The sequence below is a fragment of the Anomaloglossus baeobatrachus genome, chromosome 2, assembly GCF_048569485.1.
Source record: "Anomaloglossus baeobatrachus isolate aAnoBae1 chromosome 2, aAnoBae1.hap1, whole genome shotgun sequence".
NCBI lineage: Eukaryota > Metazoa > Chordata > Amphibia > Anura > Aromobatidae > Anomaloglossus > Anomaloglossus baeobatrachus.
This window is the reverse complement of record NC_134354.1, coordinates 273,709,086-273,731,934: the sequence shown is the minus strand read 5'-3', so window position 1 is coordinate 273,731,934 and position 22,849 is coordinate 273,709,086. Positions and strand designations below refer to the sequence as shown.

Here is a 22,849-nt window from a genome sequence, read left to right as displayed (position 1 = left end):
GGAAGGGATCCGGCACTAATTTCTTCTTAAAATAAAATCATTCAAAAGTTTATTGGATTCTTAAAAAATTCCTGTGGACACCATGGGGGGGGTTACCAGGCATGGGAACTTTACGCGTTTCGGACTTACATTAAAAACACAAAAAGTCCTTATTCAGTCCTTGAATGATTTTATTTTAAGAAGAAATTAGTGCCAAATCCCTTCCTTTCTTCCTATGTCACTGTCTTTACCGGTTGTACCTACCGGTGGATTCCAGGCACCCGCAAGGAACAGCAGTCCGGGTTGCAGGTGAGCTGAAAACCTTTTTTTGCTATTCTATGGCTGTTCCATAGCCTCTGTGCTTCCAGTAATGTAAAAAACACTTAGATTTCTGTTAAAGGGAACCAGTCACCAGGATTTTTGTATATAACCTAAAGCCAGTGCTATACTGGCACTATCAGGCTGATTCTCTACATACCTTTAGTGGTCACCTCGGATGTTTAGGTTTTGAAATACAAGAAAGTAAAGTTTATAAAATCAGCATCTGCTTGAGTGACAGCAGCTGAGGAGCAGATATCTGGGGGGAATTCATAGTTATCCCCTCCCCCTGTTAGAATTAGCTTAAATATTATACAATCAATGTAACTTTTTTCTTCCAGGACCTGTGGTTAGGTCATACTGAAGTGACCAAAACGGGCGGGCCTCAGCCAATAGGAAAATGTTGCTTCCTGATATAAGCTTTGTTGGCTGAGGCCCCGCCTCAATACTTATGCTAATTCTTACAGGGGAGGGGATAACTATGAATTCCCCCCCCCCCAGATATTATCTGCTCCTCAGCTGCTTTCACTCAAGCAGCTGACGATTTTATAAACTTTACTTTCTTGGATTTCAAAACCTAAACATCCAAGCTGACCACTAATGGTATGTAGAGAATCAGCCTGATAGTTCCATTATAGCACTGGCTTTAGGTTATATACGAAAATCCTGGTAATTGGTTCCCTTTAACAGATGACTAACCTGAGTGAGGACTTGCTTTTTGTGGGTTGAGTAGATGGTGGCATTTTGGGGTACAGAATATTTTGGATCAATTCACATTTATCCTGTGCTCTACACTGAGTGCTTACATCTGGGTTTCCATCTACATCTACAAAATACGTAATTCAGATGAAACCTCAGACCGATCCATTCACTAATGAAGCAGCTGAGATATTCTGGTCTCTGTGGCTTCTGTTTAGCAGTGTCCATCTTTTAAGATGCGTACTAAAGAGGTGGTCAACTGCACTTTTATGCACGTCTAAAAAGACTGGAATGGCAGGACCATAGGACAGAGAGAGATCCATCTAAATCAATTATTTCAGAGATTTACACGGAAACCCCGGTGTAAGCGCTCAGCATAGAGCACAGGATAAAACTTGAACCGCGATGTACTGCGATCTTTAGTAGATAGAATGAACACATCAACATCATGTCGCCGATAAGCCGGGAAGCAGTGAATATGAAGCTATCCTAAAGAGCAGCCGGCTTCAGAAGAACAAAGAACTGCCACGGGAGAAGTGTGACAGCTGCCCGGTGATCGGTGAGTATGTAGCGTTTTCTCCTACCCCTTTGCGCTGGATTCTGTTCCCCATAGACCTTATATGGGGACCAGCATCTGGCCAGATACCCTGGACTGTATGTAACTCTGTGTTTTGTTTTTTTTTTTGCGGTCCTCAATAAAAACGGAAATCACACGAATGGCACATGGATGCATGCATGGAAAAACAGGACCGTTTTTTGCGGACCGCAAAAACAGAATGGTCGTGTGAATGTAGCCTTATCCAGATGGTCACAGGCGAACTTCAAATGGGTCTGAACATGTGATGACGTGAACGTGGGAACCTTGTGGGCCCTGCAGGATTCTAATCCAGGACGGCATAGTCTTTTACTAATGGTAATCTTTGAGACTGTGGTTCCAGCTCTCTTCAGATCATTAACCAGGTCCTCCAGTGTAGTTCTGGACTGATTCCTGACCTTTATCAGAATCATCCTTACCTCACAATGCAAGATCTTCCATGGAGCCCAAGATTGAGTAAGATAGACAGTTATCTTGTCTTCCTTCCATTTTGTAATAATTGCACCAAGAGGTGTTGCCTTCACACCAAGCTGCTTGCCTATTGTCCGGTAGGCCTTCCCAGCTTGTGCAGGTGTACAATTTTGTTCCTGGTATCCTTAGACAGCTCTTTGGCCTTGACCATATTGGAGAGGTTGGAGTGTGATTGAGTGTGTGGACAGGTGTCTTTTATACCGGTAACAGGTTAAAACAGTTGCAATTAAAACAGATATTAAGTGGAGAGCAGTAGGGCTTCTTAAGCTGCTTTCACACATCCGGTTTTAGCAGTGTGGCTCAATCCGGCTCAAAAACCTATGCAACGGATGCGGCAAAAAAACGGATCCGTTGCATACGTTTTTCCATGCGGCCCGTCCGTTTGACGGTTGCGGCTTGATACTGAGCATGCGCAGTGCAAAAAAACTCATCCGGCGTCCATAGGCTTGCATTGTAAATCGCGCCGTTCCGGCGCAATGCATTTTTTTTTCCCGCCACAGACAAAAATGTTTGCTTCAACGTTTCATCCGGCTGCCGCATCAGCTAAATATGCCGCATACGGCAAAAACCGGACGCAACGCCATGCGGCACAATCCGGCGCTAATAAAAGTCTATGAGGAAAAAACGCACCTGGCGGCAAAAAAAAACAAAACTGATGCGTTTTTCCTGCAAAGGTCGGATTGTGCCGCACAGCAAAAACCTGATGTGTGAAAGCAGCCTTAAAGAAAAAATAACAGGTCTATGTGAGCCAGAATGTTTCCTGGTTAGTAGGTGATCAAATACTTATTTCATGCAATACAATGCAAATAAATTCTTATAAATCATACAATGGGATGTTCTGTTTTTTTTTTTTTAATTCTGTCTGTCACAGGTGAAGTGTACATAGGCTAAAAATTACAGACCTCTCCATACTTTGTAGGTGGGAAAAGTTGCAAAATCAGTAGTGTATGACATATTTTCCCTGGTGTATTTCTCTGCCAAAATTGCCCAGGCTTTATAACAATTCTCAATTCGGTTGTAAAATCTGTATTCAGTGAAGACTTTTCTATAGATAGGATATGGCAGTTGGTAATTGGCACGTGTTGTTAGATGGCAGTGGTAAACTTAGGACAATATTTTTTTGTGTTTATTTGTGAAAAAAATTGAAAATTTGACAAAAATGTTGAGTATTTGGGAAATATTCTTTGAATAAAACTTTGAATTTTTATACCCTTAAACCAGAGAGTTATATCACACAGTATAGTTAATAAATAACATTTCCCACATGTCTACTTTACATTAACACCATTTTTTAACCTCTTCACGACACATGACTCCTGCCGGCTGCCTCGAGCAGCCAGCAGTGATCCTCGCATATGTCAGCTGATTTAAACAGCTGACATGTGCGGCTATCAAGCACGAATGGATCCGCGTTCCACTCGCGCCTGTTAACCCCTTACATCTTGTTGTGAAAATGTCACAGCGCGATGTAACAGCGAGGCACGGTAAGCACTTACCTGGCTCCATTGGAAATCACGTGACATGATCACGTGGCTCCGATGGTTGTCATGGTAGCACAGGGTCATGTGATGACTCTTGTAGCTATCATGAGTCAATTCCTCTTACACCCGGCAGAGCGCCATGTGTGAGAGGAGAGCAGCTTTTCTGCAGATCAGAGAAATGCTGCTCTTATCTACAGAAAGGAACAAGCAATCAGACTGCTGACCCTTATAGTCCCCTAGGGATACTAGTAAAATAAAAAAAAAAAAGTTTTAAAAAAGACCTACAAGTTCAAATCACCCCTCATTGAAAATTAAAGTGTTAAAAAAAAAAAATATACCCATTTGGTATCGCCACATTCAGAAACGCCCGTTCTATCTAAATATAAAATCAATTAATCTGATTGGTAAATGGAGTAGCTGCAAAAAAATTCTAAACGCCAAAAATACAATTTTTGGTCACCACAAATTTTGCGCAAAATGCGATAACAGGCGATCAAAACGGCGCTTCTGCGCAAAAAATGGTACTGTTAATTACGTCAGCTCAGGACGCAAAAAATAAGCCATCACTGAGCCATGGGAAAAAGACTAATGTCCAGCGCAATGACCAGGAATCAGATAAAATTTCCAGGATTTATTTGATGCTTAGCGAATTCATAAAATCAGACACTTACAATACATGTAAAAGTCAAGCTGTCACTCCAGCGGGGAAAAAAATAGTATGACAACAGCGACGCGTTTAAACTACATGAGCATAGTCTTTTGTCAAGCGATGTCCTCCTCACTGTGAGGGCCTTTTTCTTTGTCGCTCCATTGGGAGACCCAGACAATTGGGTGTATAGCTACTGCCTCCGGAGGCCACACAAAGTATTACACTCAAAAGTGTAAGGCCCCTCCCCTTCTGGCTATACACCCCCAGTGGGATCACTGGCTCACCAGTTTTGTGCTTTGTGCGAAGGAGGTCAGACATCCACGCATAGCTCCACTGTTTAGTCAGCAGCAGCTGCTGACTATGTCGGATGGAAGAAAAGAGGGCCCATACTAGGGCCCCCAGCATGCTCCCTTCTCACCCCACTTTCTGTCGGCGGTGTTTGTAAGGTTGAGGTACCCATTGTGGGTACGGAGGCTGGAGCCCACATGCTGCTTTCCTTCCCCATCCCCTCAGGGCTCTGGGTGAAGTGGGATCATATCGGTCTCCAGGCACTGAGGCCGTGCTCCATCCACAGCTCCTGGGAATCTGCTGGACATGGAGCGGAGTATCCTCAGGGACATGGCCCTGCTACGTTGAGGTACTCTGTGTCCCTGTGGGGACCGCGCACGGACACACGGCAGCATTGCTGGGTGTGTTAGTGCGCCAGGGACGGCGGCGCTGCCCGCACTAGTGCCATCGCACACTACAGCTTGTTGGGTGTGTTAGTGTATTAGGGGACTACCGCGCTAACCGCCGTTGCCATTTTTATTTCGGGCGCGGCTGGGACTTGTGGTGCGCCGGGGACTTCCGCGCCGACCAAGGCTTATATGCCGGCCGCGCTTATCACTCGAGTCCCCGGCTTGCGCGGCCTAGTCTCACTTCGTTTCCGCCCACAGACCTGCCAGTCAGGGTAGGGGCGTGACGCTGCACAGCACGGCAGCGCTGAGAGCTGGAGTATGCTTTGCATACTCCACCCCTCTCACTGTGTGCACTGTGAAACCGGCAGCGCTGAGAGCTGGAGTATGCTTTGCATACTCCACCCCTCTCACTGTGTACGCTGTGAAGCCGGATTCCCGCACTTTCTCAGGCACGCCCACGGCTTCCTCCTCTACACAGGACGCCGGCAGCCATTCTTGTCAGTGTTTTCTGTAGCGGCAGAAGAGACAAGTTTAGGAATCCCTGGCAGGGATTCGGATAGTCACACAACGCTGTGACCAGGCGTTAAGCAGCACCTGTGGGGCTGACTCCACTAGTGCCGAAGTGCACATATACATATATGCTTATTCACTATGCATTGCACTGTTTAGCTGCATTTTTGTATATACCCTCCTTGATTGTGCGGAGGACATAACAGCATATTGTCTGTGTAAAACAGAGGTGCAGAAGCACAGGTTTTCTATGCAGCCGGTACAGCATGTACGGCTATATGGCCGGCAGTGTACATAGACCCCCATTGTATACTACGGAGTCTCTGCTAATCGTCAGGACATGGGGACGGAGCCTGCAGTATTTACTGACAGATTTTCTGGACTATGGCTATGATACTAGAAGCCTTGCAGTCCAGACAAGTCTCTCAAATCCATGGCCACTGTTCATTCATTATCCATGGTCCCCCTCAGTGGGAACAACTTTGAGCTCCGAGGGTGTCATGTGCTTCCCAGAGTGACGGCTCTGACACGGACGACAGTCCCAGACAGCCTGAGAGGCTCACTATGAGCGGCCCTCGACTTCATCACACTAGTCAGGGTCCCAGCAGGACTCTCTGTGTGATGTGGCGGAGGTAGCTGCTCAAGATCTAATCCTGAGACCGCTCTCAATCTGGATACACCTGATGGTGACGCCATAGTCAATAATCTCATAGCGTCCATCAATGGAATGTTAGTTATTTCTCCCCCAGCTCCTCCGGTGGAAGAGTCAGCTTCATAGCAGGAGAAATTCCATTCACGTATCCCAAGCGTAAATTAAATACTTTCCTTGACCACCCTGACTTTACACAGGCAGTCCAGGAACACCACGCTTATCCAGTTAAGCGCTTCTCCAAACGGCTGAGGATACACGTTATCCCTACCCCCTGACGTGGGCAATGGCTGGACCCAGTGTCCCAAGGGGCATCCTCCAATCTCCAGCTTGCAGCTAGATCCATAGTTGCAGTGGAAGATGGGGCTGCACTTAAAGATGCCACTGACAGACAGAGGGATCTCTGGTCGAAATCCATCTATGAGGCTATCGGCGCGCTGTTAGCTCCAGCATTCGCAGCCGTAGAGGCACTCCAAGCTACTTCAGCTTGTCTTACACAGATGGACACGGTCACACGTACATCTGTTCCGCAAGTGTCATCCTTAACCGCTCAAATGTCTGCATTTGCATCTTATGCGATTAATGCTGTCCTAGACTCTACGACCCGTACGGCAGTGGCGTCCGCTAACTCCGTGGTTTTACGCAGGGCCTGGGTGTTAACTGAATGGAAGGCAGATTCTGCTTCCAAAAAAGGGCTTAACCAGTTTGCCTTGTTCTGCTGACCGACTGTTTAGTGTGCGTGAGATGTAATCATTAAACAGTTCAAGAGTAAGGATTCTTCCTTACCTCAGCCCAGACAAAACAAACCCCAACATACCAAGGGACAGTCGGGGTTTTCGGTCTTTTCAAGGCTCGGGCAGGTCCCATTTCTCCTCGTCCAAAGAGGACTCAAAAGGATCAGAGAAGCTCAGTTTCTTGGCGGGCTCAGTCACGCCCAAAAAAGACAGCCTGAAAACCCGCTTCCAAGAGGCTTCCTCATGACTTGCGGCCTCCTCTCTCCGCATCCTCGGTCGGTAGCAGGCTCTCCCGCCTTGGCGATATTTAGCTGTCACAGGTCAAAGACCGTTGGGTGAGAGACATTCTGTCTCACGGGTACAGGATAGAGTTCAGTTCTCGTCCTCCAACTCAATTCTTCAGAACTTCTCCACCTCCCAACCGAGCCGATGCTTTTCTGCAGGCGGTGGGCACTCTAAAGGCACAACGAGTGGTGACCCCCGTTCCTCTTCAGGAACAAGGTCACGGTTTTTACTCCGAATTATTTGCGGTGCCAAGAAAGGACGAGTATTTCCGTCCCGTTCTGGATCTAACACGGCTCAACCAGCTCGTGAACACCAGGCGGTTCCGGATGTAATCCCCCCGCTCCGTCATCGCCTCAATGTTTCAAGGAAATTTCCTAACATCGATACACGTCAAGGATGCTTATCCCCACGTGCCGATTGATCCAGAGCTCCAGCGTTTCTACGCTTTGTTATAAGACGCGAACACCTTCAGTTCGTAACTCTGCCTTCCGGCTGGCGATAGCCCCACGGGTCTTCGCTAAGGTCATGGCAGCAGTAGTACCAGTCCTGCAATCTCAAGGTCACTCTGTGATCCCGTATTTGGGAGATCTACTTGTCAAGGCACCCTCTTAAGGAACATGCCAACACAGCCGACCGTTGCGCTGGAGACTCTCCAGAGTTCGGGTGGATCATCAACTTTTCAAAGTCAGATCCGACCCCGGGCCAATCACTAACATATCTAGGCATGGAGTTTCATACTCTCTCAGCGATAGTGAAGCTTCCGCTAGACAAACAGCGTTCACTACAGACAAGGCTGCAATCTCTCCTTAGGATCAGTCGCACACATTGAGACGCCTCATGCACTTCTCACGTAAGATGGTAGCAATGGCGGCAGTCCCGTTCGCGCAGTTTCATCTGCGTCCACTACAATGGGACATTCTCCGCCAATGAGACGGGAGGTCGACGCCCATCGACAGAGACGTCTCCCTTTCTCAGGCGGCCAAAGAATCTCTTCGGTGGTGGCTTCTTCCCACCTCATGGTCAGAAAAAAGGTCCTTCCTACCCCCATCCTGGGCGGTAGTTACGACAGGCACGAGTCTATCAGAGTGGAGAGCAGTTTTTCTCTACCACAGGGCTCAAGGTACGTGGATTCAGCAAGAGTCCACCCTTCAGATCAATGTTCTGGAAATCAGAGCAGTGTATCTTGTCCTACCAGCCTTCCAGCAGTGGCTGAAAAGCAAGCACATCCGAATTCAGTCGGATATCTCCACAGCGGTGGCATACATCAACCACCACGGAAGAACACGCAGCCGGCAAGCCTTCCAGGAAGCCGGCGGATTCTGACTTGGGTGGAAGACACGGCATCCACCATATCCGCAGTTCACATCCCAGGCGTGGTAAACTAGGAAGCAGACTTCCTCAGTCGCCAGGGTATGGACGCAGGGGTATGGTTTCTTCACCCGGACGGGTTTCAGGAGATCTGTCGACGCTGCGGGATGCCGGACGTCGACATAATGGCGTCACGGCACAACAACATTGTCCCGGCTTCATAGCACAGTCTCACGATCATCGAGCTCTGGCGGCGGACGCCTCAGTTCAACATTGGTCGCAGTCCCGGCTACCTTATGTGTCCCACCTCTGGCATTGTTGCCCAGAGTGCTGCGCAAGATCAAGTCCGACTGTCGCCGCGCCATCCTCGTCGCTCCAGATTGGCCGAGGAGGTCGGGGTTCCCGGATCTGTGGTACCTCACGGTAGGCCAACCGTGGGCACTACCAGACCGACCAGACTTTTTTCCATCTGAACTCTGCGGCCCTGAACATGATGGTGTAGCCATTGAGTCCTGGATCCTAGCGTCTTCAGGATTATCTCAGGAGTGGTTGTCACCATGACGCAGGCCAAGAAGCCAACGTCCGCCAAGATCTACCACAGATCGTGGAAGATATTCTTATCTTGGTGCTCTGCTCAAGGAGTTTCTCCCTGGCCATTTGCATCGCCTATTTTTCCTTCCTTCCTACAATCTTGGTTGGAAAATGGTTGGTCGCTCAGCTCCCTTAAAGGACAAGTCTCAGCGCTATCTGTATTTTTTCAGAAACGCCTAGCCGACTTCCGCAGGTACGCACGTTCCTGCAGGGAGTTTGTCTTCTCATCACTCCGTACAAGCGGCCGTTGGAGCTCTGGAGTCTGAACAAGGTTCTAATGACTCTCTTGAAGCCGCCTTTCGAGCCTTTGAAAGTTGTTTCCCTTTTCCGTCTTTCACAGAAAGTGGCCTTTCTAGTAGCGGTCACGTCTCTTCAGAGAGTGTCCGAGCTAGCAGCGCTGTCATGCAAATCTCCATTCCTGGTCTTCACCAGGACAAGGGGGTTCGGCGTCCGATTCCGGACTTTCTCCCTAAGGTGGTATCCCACTTTCATCTCAATCAAGATATCACCTTACCTTCTTTGTGTCCTCATCCAGTCCATCAATTTGAAAAGGAATTGCATCTGTTGGATCTGGTGAGAGCACTCAGGATCTACATTCCCGCACGGCGCTCCTGTGCCGCCCGGATGCACTCTTTGTCCTTGTCGCTGGTCAGCGTAAAGGGTCGCAAGCTTCCAAATCCACCCTGACTCGGTGGATCAAGGAACCAATTCTTGAAACCTACCGTTCTGCTAGGCTCCCGGTTCCCTCAGGGCTGAATGCCCATTCTACCAGAGCCGTGGGTGCATCCTGGGCATTACGGCACCAGGCTACGGCTCAGCAGGTGTGCCAGGCACCTGCCTGGTCGAGTCTGCACACTTTTACCAAGCATTATCAGGTGCATACCTACGCTTCGGCAGACGCCAGCCTAGGTAGACAAGTCCTTCAGGCGGCGGTTGCCCACCTGTATGAAAGGGCTGTTTGACGGCCCTACCACGAGGTATTCTTTTACCCACCCAGGGACTGCTTTTGGACGTCCCAATTGTCTGGGTCTCCCAATGGAGCGACAAAGAAGAAGGGAATTTTGTTTACTTACCGTAAATTCCTTTTCTTCTAGCTCCAATTGGGAGACCCAGCACCCGCCCTGTTTTCTTAGGGTTTTTTTCGGTACACATGTTGTTCATGTGAATGGTTGCAGTTCTCCGATGTTTCTTCGGATTGAATTGGTCTTTAAACCAGTTATTGGCTTTCCTCCTTCTTGCTTTTGCACTAAACTGGTGAGCCAGTGATCCCACTGGGGGTGTATAGCCAGAAGGGGAGGGGCCTTACACTTTTGAGTGTAATACTTTGTGTGGCCTCCGGAGGCAGTAGCTATACACCCAATTGTCTGGGTCTCCCAATTGGAGCTAGAAGAAAAGGAATTTACGGTAAGTAAACAAAATTCCCTTCTTTTTTAATTGTGCAAAATATAAAAAAAAAATTAAAAAGTTTGATATTTTCCACTGTTAAACACTAGGGGGAGCAGCTTCTGAAATCCTACTGAATTTCCACTGTATAAAAAGCTCAGATTACAGACTGCTGTAAAGTGGGCGGAGTCTGCTCTCCTGTGTGTGATGGCACGCCTCCCCTCTCCTAATCTGAGTGTTTACAACAGATAACAGAGAATGACATGTAAGGACACAGTGCACAGCCATTTTCCTGCTGACCAGAAATGTCTAAAGTGTCACCAAGGACAGCAGGAGTATCACACAGGATAGGATTAGATACACAGCCCTGCAGACAGTATCACACAGGATAGGATTAGATACACAGCTCAGCAGACAGTATCACACAGGATAGGATTAGATACACAGCTCAGCAGACAGTATCACACAGGCCAGATACCCTGGACTGTATGTAACTCTCCTGTTTTTGTTTGTTTTTTTTTGCGGTCCTCAATAAAAACGGAAAATCACATGGATGCATGCATGGAAAAACAGGACAGTTTTTTGCGGACCGCAAAAATGGAACGGTCGTGTGAATGTAGCCTTATCCAGATGGTCACAGGCGAACTTCAAATGGGTCTGAACATGTGATGACGTGAACATGGGAACCTTGTGGGCCCTGCAAGATTTTAATCCAGGACAGCATAGTCTTTTACTAATTGTAATCTTTGAGACTGTGGTTCCAGCTCTCTTCACATCATTAACCAGGTCCTCCAGTGTAGTTCTGGACTGATTCCTGACCTTTATCAGAATCATCCTTACCTCACAATGCAAGATCTTCCATGGAGCCCAAGATTCAGTAAGGGGTGCTTCACACACAGCGAGCTCGCTGCCGAGATCGCTGCTGAGTCACGCTTTTTGTGACGCAGCAGTGACCTCATTAGCGATCTCGCTGTGTGTGACACTGAGCAGCGATCTGGCCCCTGCTGCGAGATCGCTGCTCGTTACACACAGCCCTGGTTCGTTTTCTTCAAAGCCGCTCTCCTGCTGTGACACACAGATCGCTGTGTGTGACAGCAAGAGAGCGACAAATGAAGCGAGCAGGGAGCAGGAGCCGGCGTCTGACAGCTGAGGTAAGCTGTATCCAAGATAAACATCGGGTAACCAAGGTGGTTACCCGATATTTACCTTAGTTACCAGCCTCCGCAGCTCTCACGCTGCCTGTGCTGCCGGCTCCGGCTCTCTGCACATGTAGCTGCTGTACACATCGGGTTAATTAACCCGATGTGTACAGCAGCTAGGAGAGCAAGGAGCCAGCGCTCAGTGTGCGCGGCTCCCTGCTCCCTGCTCATACTGGTAACTAATGTAAACATCGGGTAACCATACCCGATGTTTACCTTAGTTACCAGTCTCCGCAGCTTCCAGACGGCGGCTCCGTGCAAGCGCAACGTCGCTTGCACGTCGCTGCTGGCTGGGGGCTGGTCACTGGTCGCTGGTGAGATCTGCCTGTTTGACAGCTCACCAGCGACCATGTAGCGATGCAGCAGCGATCCTGACCAGGTCAGATCGCTGGTCGGATCGCTGCTGCATCGCTAAGTGTGAAGGTACCCTAAGATAGACAGTTATCTTGTCTTCCTTCCATTTTGTAATAATTGCACCAAGAGGTGTTGCCTTCACACCAAGCTGCTTGCCTATTGTCCGGTAGGCCATCCCAGCTTGTGCAGGTGTACAATTTTGTTCCTGGTATCCTTAGACAGCTCTTTGGTCTTGACCATATTGGAGAGGTTGGAGTGTGATTGAGTGTGTGGACAGGTGTCTTTTATACCGGTAACAGGTTAAAACAGTTGCAATTAAAACAGATATTAAGTGGAGAGCAGTAGGGCTTCTTAAAGGGACTGTATCGTCTATTTTTTTTTTGTAGGCCAAATCTGCAAACAATATTATTAGAATTGTGTAACAACTGTTTTCTTAATATAATTAAACTTCTAAATATTTTAAAAAAATTTTTTTATTAAAAATACTTATAATTGCCAGTAGGGGGAGCATCTTCCTGTGTACACATCCAAAGGCTATAGTAATCCTTAGTAGAATTACGATAGCTGCAAATTTGGGCAGTCACTAGATGACATGCCTATTCTCCTCCCCTTTTGGGTGTTACACTGCACCCAAAAGGGGAGGAGGTGTATATCATAGTAATGTGTCGCCATTTTCTGGGTGACTGTATATGAATTGTACAGTCCACCCGGAAGTAAAGTGGAGACACATTTTAGTCAGAAAGGAGCAGCAGCATCGTACGGTGCCCTGTAGAAGGAGCAGCCTTACTGCAGCAGGTCCCTGAAGATCAGCGTTCACAGGAACGTGGAGATGACTCAACCATTAGTAAGTATATACACACACACGTACTATTCCACATCCAACACTGACTGTTACACATACGCTATATCCACTGACTGTTCTGAGCCCACACATATATATCCACTGACTGTTCTGAGCCCACACATATATATCCACTGACTGTTCTGAGCCCACACATATATATCCACTGACTCTTCTCAGCCCCCACACACACACACACACATATATATTTACTGACTGTATTATATATATATTATACACACTGCGGTAATGGAATCCTCCCGGTACCGCCACTGCTCGTTCAGTCTCCCGTGCGGCGGCAGGTCTGCTCCCGCGCGTGAGATGGAAGTAGCAGTGAAAACGAAAGTACCGTATATGCCGGCGTATAAGACGACTGGGCGTATAAGACGACCCCCAACTTCTGCCCTAAAAATATAGAATTTGGGATATACTCACTGTATAAGACTACCCCGCTCCCAAATGAAAAAAAGTCTGCTTTGATTGCAACATGTTAATTTTAATTCAAATGCATATGACATGCAGGTACTGTATATAGCAGCAAAACTGTCACTTATAAACATAAGGTTGTTTCAAACATGTACGGTAAAGCTAAAACTTTGCAAAACAAACAAGAGAGCAAGTGCCTGGTGATCATAACTGTAAGCTGCGATATTGTAACAGGTCTTGCTGGCATGACAGTTTCCCTTTAAAAGCCTTCAAAATCCTGTTCGTCATCTGATATCATAAGTACCGTACATCAATGACATCTTGTGATACATATTCAGTATGCTTCAGTATGCTAAGAGCAGGGGGCCGCACTGTGTGAGGAGGTGTTTTTTTTTACTGTCCAGTATAACCAATAGGATTAGTGCAGGGGCAGGGGAGTCACCGGGCCGAGAAAAGGGGGCGGGGTCGGCAGCAGCACTTACTGTAGCAATATGCACACTTACACCAGCATGTAAGCTCTTCATTAATGTCCCTGCATGGATGCGAGGGGAATCTGGCGTTACTGCACTAATCCTATTGGTTATACTGGACAGTGAAAAAAAAAAACACCTCCTCACACAGTGCGGCCCCCTGCTATGTATCCGCTATATATCCACTGTATATGCTGTATGATATATATCAGGGGTCAGGAACCTTTTTGGCTAAGAGAGCCGTAAACGCCACATATTTTGAAATATAATTCCGCGAGAGCCGTACAATATGTTTAAAGGGCCATTGACAGATCAATCGCTCCAATGTTCACTTAGTACAGCAAGGAATGCTCCTCCCTGCTGTATAAAGCCACAACTGGACTGAAACAATGGTAATTAGCAGTAAAAAAATCAAATAAATAACTTACATTGTGAACTTGCGATGCATGACATCAGTCCAGCAGTCTGGCTTCTTCTTTTTCCTGCGCATGACTGGAAGCTGGCATTCTTCCCACCTGATGTTGAGAGAATGCCAGCTTTGAGGCATTCGCAGAAGAAAGAAGCTGGAATATTGGACATGTCACACAACGCATTGTCAGTTATGTCAATTATCTATTTTATTATTTTACAGCGAATTATTGTTTAGGTCCAGCGGTGGCTTAGTGCAGCAGAGAGGAACACTCCTTTGTGTACTAAGTGACCGCTGGAGCAATTGTATCGGTCAGTGGCCCAGACACCCTGCTTCCCATACAGCCTGCACCCCCCATATCACACACACACACACTGCTCCCCATACAGCCTGCACCCCCCATATCCCACACACACACACTGCTTCCCATACAGCCTGCACCCCCCAGATCTCACACACTACACCCCCATATGTCACATACCCTGCTTCCCATACAGCCTGCACCCCCCCATATCACACACACACACTGCTCCCCATACAGCCTGCACCCCCCATATCCCACACACTACACCCCCATATGTCACATACCCTGCTCCCCATACAGCCTGCACCCCCATATCACACACACTACACCCCCATATCTCACACACCCTGCTTCCCATACAGCCTGCACCCCCATATCACACACACTACACCCCCATATCTCACACACCCTGCTTCCCATACAGCCTGCACCCCCCATATCACACACACACACTGCTCCCCATACAGCCTGCACCCCCCATATCCCACACACTACACCCCCATATGTCGCATACCCTGCTCCCCATACAGCCTGCACCCCCATATCACACACACTACACCCCCATATCTCACACACCCTGCTTCCCATACAGCCTACATCCCCATATCTCACACCCTGCTTCTCATACAGCCTGCACCCCCCATATCACACACACACTGCTTCCCATACAGCCTGCACCCCCCAGATCTCACACACTACACCCCCATATGTCACATACCCTGCTTCCCATACAGCCTGCACCCCCCATATCACACACAATACACCCCCATATCTCACACACCCTGCTCACATATCTCACCCTGCCTGTACCCCAACTTACCCCTCTCAAACACTCTGCACCCCTTCACATGCTTCTGTCACAGTCTGCAGCCCTCATATGCCCCTCACCCTGCAGCCCCCCTCACCCTCATGTCCCCTCTTTTCTTATTACCAGTCATGTGTCCAAATCTCCTTCAGGATTCAGTTCTCTTGCTTTCTGCCCGGCATCCTGTGTCTCCTCCCACACAGTCACATGGGCGTGACATCATCGCAGGTCCTGCAGGATGGAGATTCCGTCTGCTGTGCAGGTCAGGACTAGCACTCCTGCAGCTCAGACATGGCTGGTGGCCTCTCCAGGTCAGGGGCCCCTCTACTGACACTGGGCTCCCCTGACTCACAGTTCGGCCACTACACAGCAGCACTACACATAGACGCAGAGCGGCTGCCGGGCCCCTATGTGTACCAGTGCCGCTGTGTAGTGGCCGGCCTGTGAGTCAGGGGAGCCCAGTGTCAGTAGAGGGGCGGCTCACTTCTCGTTCCCCCGCTGATCCGGTCTCCTCGGCGCATCGTCCATTGCTGTCGCTCGCTGACCTCTCAGCAGGCGCGCAGTGATGACGTCACCGCGCTCGCTGCAGAGCTGTCAGAAGAACGCCGACAGTCACAGCGGGGAGAATGATAAGAGAGAGAGCGCGCCGCTCACTCTCTCATCATTGCTCTCAATTGTATCGGCACCTGCGATGCCGATGCAATTGAAAGCTCGATCCTCAGCGGGGGGCGGTGACAGCGCGGCCACCGGGCCCCCCTGAGTAGCGGTGCGCCACTCCTGCCACCGCGAGTGGGCCCCCCCGGCAGCTGACCGGGTTTGCCGGGTGCTGGCGCCGGCCCTGATCCTTCCCATAGACAGGTAGGAGCCCTGTCTGCGAGCCAGATACGGCCATCAAAAGAGCCATATCTGGCTCGCGAGCCATAGGTTCGCGACCCCTGATATATATGATATATGCTGTATATCCGGCGTATAAGACGACCCCCCACTGTAGCCATTATTTTAAGGGGGTAAAAAGTCGTCTTATACGCCAGTATATACGGTAAACAATAGAAAGGAAAAAAAAAAAAAAACACTCGCGTGTCTGCAGACTCCCGATGCCATGCCCGCTCCCAGCTCTTCATCCGGTAACGCTGCACCGGCTGTGTCCTCTCAGGCACGTACGATGGCGGCAGGACCTGGCGGTGGATCACCTGATGTGGTCACCTGACCCATCAGCTGATCGCAAGTCTCTTTTTGCCGCCCGGCTATCAGCTGATGCGTCCGGAGACTTCTTCAGCTGATCACCGGCAGCTCCTGCAGCGGTCGTACAGGAGTTAGCAGGGACGTGTGTAGGTTTTTTGTTTTTTTTTCACAGATTCATCAGCTGATTGTATAAATGCCGTTTATACAATCAGCTGATGTGTGATGTGATTCAGGCACTTGATCCTGACACATCATCTGATCACTTTGCCTTCCAGCAAACCGATCAGATGATATTGGATCCAGATTGGACGGCGCGGGACCCTTGACCCAGGATTACTGCGGAGGGGGGTTCTTTATTTCAATAAAGATGGAGTCACTAATTGTGTTGTGTTTTATTTCTAATAAAAATATTTTTCTGTTTTTTTTTTATGTTTACTAGAAATTCATGATGGCCATGTCTAATATTGGCGTGACACCATGAATTTTGGGCTTAGGGCCAGCTGATAATATAAAGCTAGCCCTAACCCCATTATTACCCAGCGAGCCAACCGTCACCAGGGCAGCTGGAAGAGTTGGATACAGCGCCAGAAGATGGCTCTTCTATGAAAACGCCATTTTCTGGGGTGGCTGCGGACTGCAATTCGCAGCGGGGGTGCCCAGAAAGCATGGGCACCCTGAATTGCGGATTCCAATCCACAGCTGCCTAGTTGTACCTGGCTGGACTCAAAAATTGGGCGAAGGTGAAAGTCATGAAATAATTTAAAAAAAAGGGCTTCGCTATATTTTTGGCTCACAACCGGGTACAAATAGGCAGCTGGAAGTTGGGGGCAGCCCGTACTTGCCTGCTGTACCTGGCTAGCATACAAAAATATTTTTTTGGGTGGATAAAAAATCCTGTATACAGTCCTGAATGGATCATGCTGAGCCTTGTAATTCTGCAGCTGCTGTCTGCTCTCCTGCATACATTATTGGATGTAGGATGCTGAGCTTTGTTGTTCTGCAGCTGCTGTCTGCTCTCCTGCATACACTATTAGATGTAATATGCTGAGCCTTGTAGGTCTGCTCCCCCTGCCTCTCCCTCCAGCATACAGTCCTTAATGGAGCATGCTGAGCCTTGTAGTTCTGCAGCTGCTGTCTGCTCTCCTGCATACACTATTGGATGGAGTATGCTGAGCCTTGTAGTTCTGCAGCTGCTGTCTGCTCTCCTGCATACACTATTGGATGGAGTATGCTGAGCCTTGTAGTTCTGCAGCTGTCTGCTCTCCTGCATACACTAGTGGAGAATGAAGAAGGAAATGACATCAGACCTTTTTTCTTTTTTTATTTTTTAAACCATCTTCAATGACATTGTTCAATGATAAAACCGCATAAAAAAACAGTGAGAAAAAAAACGTGTTAAAACATCATGCATTGTTGCCGCGATTTATGTCAACAGGTGTTTTGTTTTGCTAAAAAAAAAAAATCAATGGTGGCTCAGTAGTTCGCACTGTATTGTGGCTCAGTAGTTGGCACTGTACGTTGGCTCTGTAGTTAGCACTGTACGTTGGCTCAGTAGTTGGCACTGTATGGTGGTTCAGTAGTTGGCACTGTACGTTGGCTCTGTAGTTGGCACTGTACGTTGGCTCAGTAGTTAGCACTGTACGGTGGCTCTGTAGATGGCACTGTACGGTGGCTCAGTAGTTGGCACTGTACGGTGGCTCAGTAGTTGGCACTGTACGGTGGCTCTGTAGTTGGCACTGTACGGTGGCTCTGTAGTTGGCACTGTGTGGTGGCTCAGTAGTTGGCACTGTGTGGTGGCTCAGTAGTTGGCACTGTGTGGTGGCTCAGTAGTTGGCACTGTATGGTTGCTCAGTAGTTGGCACAGTACGGTGGCTCAGTAGATGGCACTGTACGTTGGCTCTGTAGTTGGCACTGTATAGTGGCTCAGTAGTTTGCACAGTACGGTGGCTCAGTAGTTGGCACTTTACGGTGGCTCAGTAGTTGGCACTGTGTGGTGGCTCAGTAGTTGGCACTGTATGGTGGCTCAGTAGTTGGCACTGTATGGTGGCTCAGTAGTTGGCACTGTACGGTGGCTCAGTAGTTGGCACTGTACGGTGGCTCAGTAGTTGGCACTGTGTGGTGGCTCAGTAGTTGGCACTGTGTGGTGGCTCAGTAGTTGGCACTGTGTGGTGGCTCAGTAGTTGGCACTGTATGGTGGCTCAGTAGTTGGCACACTACGGTGGCTCAGTAGTTGGCACTGTACGGTGGCTCAGTAGATGGCACTGTACGTTGGCTCTGTAGTTGGCACTGTACGGTGGCTCAGTAGTTAGCACTGTATGGTGGCTCAGTAGTTAGCACTGTGTTAGCACTGTACGGTGGCTCAGTAGATGGCACTGTACGTTGGCTCTGTAGTTGGCACTGGCACTGTATAGTGGCTCAGTAGTTTGCACAGTACGGTGGCTCAGTAGTTGGCACTGTGTGGTGGCTCAGTAGTTGGCACTGTGTGGTGGCTCAGTAGTTGGCACTGTGTGGTGGCTCAGTAGTTGGCACTGTGTGGTGGCTCAGTAGTTGGCACTGTATGGTTGCTCAGTAGTTGGCACAGTACGGTGGCTCAGTAGATGGCACTGTACGTTGGCTCTGTAGTTGGCACTGTATAGTGGCTCAGTAGTTTGCACAGTACGGTGGCTCAGTAGTTGGCACTTTACGGTGGCTCAGTAGTTGGCACTGTGTGGTGGCTCAGTAGTTGGCACTGTGTGGTGGCTCAGTAGTTGGCACTGTATGGTGGCTCAGTAGTTGGCACTGTATGGTGGCTCAGTAGTTGGCACTGTACGGTGGCTCAGTAGTTGGCACTGTGTGGTGGCTCAGTAGTTGGCACTGTGTGGTGGCTCAGTAGTTGGCACTGTGTGGTGGCTCAGTAGTTGGCACTGTATGGTGGCTCAGTAGTTGGCACTGTATGGTGGCTCAGTAGTTGGCACACTACGGTGGCTCAGTAGTTGGCACTGTACGGTGGCTCAGTAGATGGCACTGTACGTTGGCTCAGTAGATGGCACTGTACGTTGGCTCTGTAGTTGGCACTGTACGGTGGCTCTGTAGATGGCACTGTACGGTGGCTCTGTAGTTAGCACTGTATGGTGGCTCAGTAGTTAGCACTGTGTTAGCACTGTACGGTGGCTCAGTAGATGGCACTGTACGTTGGCTCTGTAGTTGGCACTGGCACTGTATAGTGGCTCAGTAGTTTGCACAGTACGGTGGCTCAGTAGTTGGCACTGTGTGGTGGCTCAGTAGTTGGCACTGTGTGGTGGCTCAGTAGTTGGCACTGTGTGGTGGCTCAGTAGTTGGCACTGTGTGGTGGCTCAGTAGTTGGCACTGTATGGTGGCTCAGTAGTTGGCACAGTACGGTGGCTCAGTAGTTGGTACTGTATGGTGGCTCAGTAGTTGGCACTGTACGGTGGCTCAGTAGATGGCACTGTACGTTGGCTCTGTAGTTGGCACTGTACGGTGGCTCAGTAGTTGACAATATGGTGGCTCTGTAGATGGCACTGTACGGTGGCTCAGTAGTTAGCACTGTATGGTGGCTCAGTAGTTAGCACTGTGTTAGCACTGTACGGTGGCTCAGTAGATGGCACTGTACGTTGGCTCTGTAGTTGGCACTGGCACTGTATAGTGGCTCAGTAGTTTGCACAGTACGGTGGCTCAGTAGTTGGCACTTTACGGTGGCTCAGTAGGTGGCACTGTGTGGTGGCTCAGTTGGCACTGTGTGGTGGCTCAGTAGTTGGCACTGTGTGGTGGCTCAGTAGTTGGCACTGTACGGTGGCTCAGTAGTTGGCACAGTACGGTAGCTCAGTGGTTGGCACTGTGGTGGTTCAGTAGTTGGCACTGTGTGGTGGCTCAGTAGTTGGCACTGTACGGTGGCTCAGTAGTTGGCACTGTACGGTGGCTCAGTAGTTGGCACTGTACGGTGGCTCAGTAGTTGGCACTGTACGGTGGCTCAATAGTTGGCACTGTATGGTGGCTCAGTAGTTGGCACTGTATGGTGGCTCAGTAGATGGCACTGTACGGTGGCTCTGTAGTTGGCACTGTACGGATTCTCTGTAGTTAGCACTGTGTTAGCACTGTACGGTGGCTCTGTAGTTGGCACTGGCACTGTATGGTGGCTCAGTAGTTAGTGCTAACTACTGAGCCACCGTACGGTGCCATCTACTGAGCCACCGTACAGTGCTAACATAGTGCTAACTACTGAACCACCGTACAGTGCTATGTTAGCACTGTACGGTGGCTCAGTAGATGGCACTGTACGGTGGCTCAGTTGGCACTGTACGGTGGCTCTGTAGATGGCACTGTACGGTGGCTCTGTAGATGGCACTGTACGGTGGCTCAGTAGTTGGTACTGTATCGTGGCTCAGTAGTTGGCACTGTACGGTGGCTCAGTAGTTGGCACTGTACGGTGGCTCAGTAGTTGGCACTGTGTGGTGGCTCAGTAGTTGGCACTGTGTGGTGGCTCAGTAGTTGGCACTGTATGGTGGCTCAGTAGTTGGCACAGTACGGTGGCTCAGTAGATGGCACTGTACGGTGGCTCAGTAGATGGCACTGTACGTTGGCTCTGTAGTTGGCACTGTACGGTGGCTCAGTAGTTTGCACTGTATGGTGGCTCTGTAGATGGCACTGTACGGTGGCTCAGTAGTTAGCACTGTATGGTGGCTCAGTAGTTAGCACTGTGTTAGCACTGTACGGTGGCTCAGTAGATGGCACTGTACGTTGGCTCTGTAGTTGGCACTGGCACTGTATAGTGGCTCAGTAGTTGGCACTTTACGGTGGCTCAGTAGTTGGCACTGTGTGGTGGCTCAGTAGTTGGCACTGTGTGGTGGCTCAGTAGTTGGCACTGTGTGGTGGCTCAGTAGTTGGCACTGTGTGGTGGCTCAGTAGTTGGCACTGTATGGTGGCTCAGTAGTTGGCACAGTACGGTGGCTCAGTAGTTGGTACTGTATGGTGGCTCAGTAGTTGGCACTGTACGGTGGCTCAGTAGATGGCACTGTACGTTGGCTCTGTAGTTGGCACTGTACGGTGGCTCAGTAGTTGACACTGTATGGTGGCTCTGTAGATGGCACTGTACGGTGGCTCAGTAGTTAGCACTGTATGGTGGCTCAGTTGTTAGCACTGTACGGTGGCTCAGTAGATGGCACTGTACGTTGGCTCTGTAGTTGGCACTGGCACTGTATAGTGGCTCAGTAGTTTGCACAGTACGGTGGCTCAGTAGTTGGCACTTTACGGTGGCTCAGTAGGTGGCACTGTGTGGTGGCTCAGTAGGTGGCACACTGTGGTGGCTCAGTAGTTGGCACTGTGTGGTGGCTCAGTAGTTGGCACAGTACGGTAGCTCAGTGGTTGGCACTGTGGTGGCTCAGTAGTTGGCACTGTACGGTGGCTCAGTAGTTGGCACTGTGTGGTGGCTCAGTAGTTGGCACTGTGTGGTGGCTCAGTAGTTGGCACTGTGTGGTGGCTCAGTAGTTGGCACTGTATGGTGGCTCAGTAGTTGGCACTGTACGGTGGCTCAGTAGTTGGCACTGTACGGTGGCTCAGTAGATGGCACTGTACGGTGGCTCTGTAGTTGGCACTGTACGGTGGCTCAGTAGTTGGCACTGTATGGTGGCTCTGTAGATGACACTGTACGGTGGCTCTGTAGTTAGCACTGTATGGTGGCTCAGTAGTTAGCACTGTGTTAGCACTGTACGGTGGCTCAGTAGATGGCACTGTACGTTGGCTCTGTAGTTGGCACTGGCACTGTATAGTGGCTCAGTAGTTTGCACAGTACGGTGGCTCAGTAGTTGGCACTGTGTGGTGGCTCAGTAGTTGGCACTGTGTGGTGGCTCAGTAGTTGGCACTGTGTGGTGGCTCAGTAGTTGGCACTGTGTGGTGGCTCAGTAGTTGGCACTGTATGGTGGCTCAGTAGTTGGCACAGTACGGTGGCTCAGTAGTTGGTACTGTATGGTGGCTCAGTAGTTGGCACTGTACGGTGGCTCAGTAGATGGCACTGTACGTTGGCTCTGTAGTTGGCACTGTACGGTGGCTCAGTAGTTGACAATATGGTGGCTCTGTAGTTGGCACTGTACGGTGGCTCAGTAGTTGGTACTGTATGGTGGCTCAGTAGTTGGCACTGTACGGTGGCTCAGTAGATGGCACTGTACGTTGGCTCTGTAGTTGGCACTGTACGGTGGCTCAGTAGTTGACAATATGGTGGCTCTGTAGTTGGCACTGTACGGTGGCTCAGTAGTTAGCACTGTATGGTGGCTCAGTAGTTAGCACTGTGTTAGCACTGTACGGTGGCTCAGTAGATGGCACTGTACGTTGGCTCTGTAGTTGGCACTGGCACTGTATAGTGGCTCAGTAGTTTGCACAGTACGGTGGCTCAGTATTTGGCACTTTACGGTGGCTCAGTAGGTGGCACTGTGTGGTGGCTCAGTTGGCACTGTGTGGTGGCTCAGTAGTTGGCACTGTGTGGTGGCTCAGTAGTTGGCACTGTACGGTGGCTCAGTAGTTGGCACAGTACGGTAGCTCAG

At 49.5% G+C, this 22,849-nt stretch overlaps 1 protein-coding gene across 3 annotated transcripts in view; it reads left to right on the top strand.

Moving 5' to 3' along the window:
- Positions 1-22,849, top strand: part of LOC142289838 (centromere protein C-like) — a 246,824-nt gene that overhangs the window by 9,811 nt on the left and 214,164 nt on the right. The window contains exon 1 of one of the 3 annotated variants that reach the window (XM_075333777.1): positions 12,631-12,726. The exons of the other annotated variants lie outside the window; for them this stretch is intronic. Within the exon in view, the coding sequence (XP_075189892.1) occupies positions 12,712-12,726 (15 nt within the window). The 5' untranslated portion in view covers positions 12,631-12,711. Of the gene's footprint in view, positions 1-12,630; positions 12,727-22,849 lie in introns of those variants that run through there. 3 annotated transcript variants of the gene reach the window in all.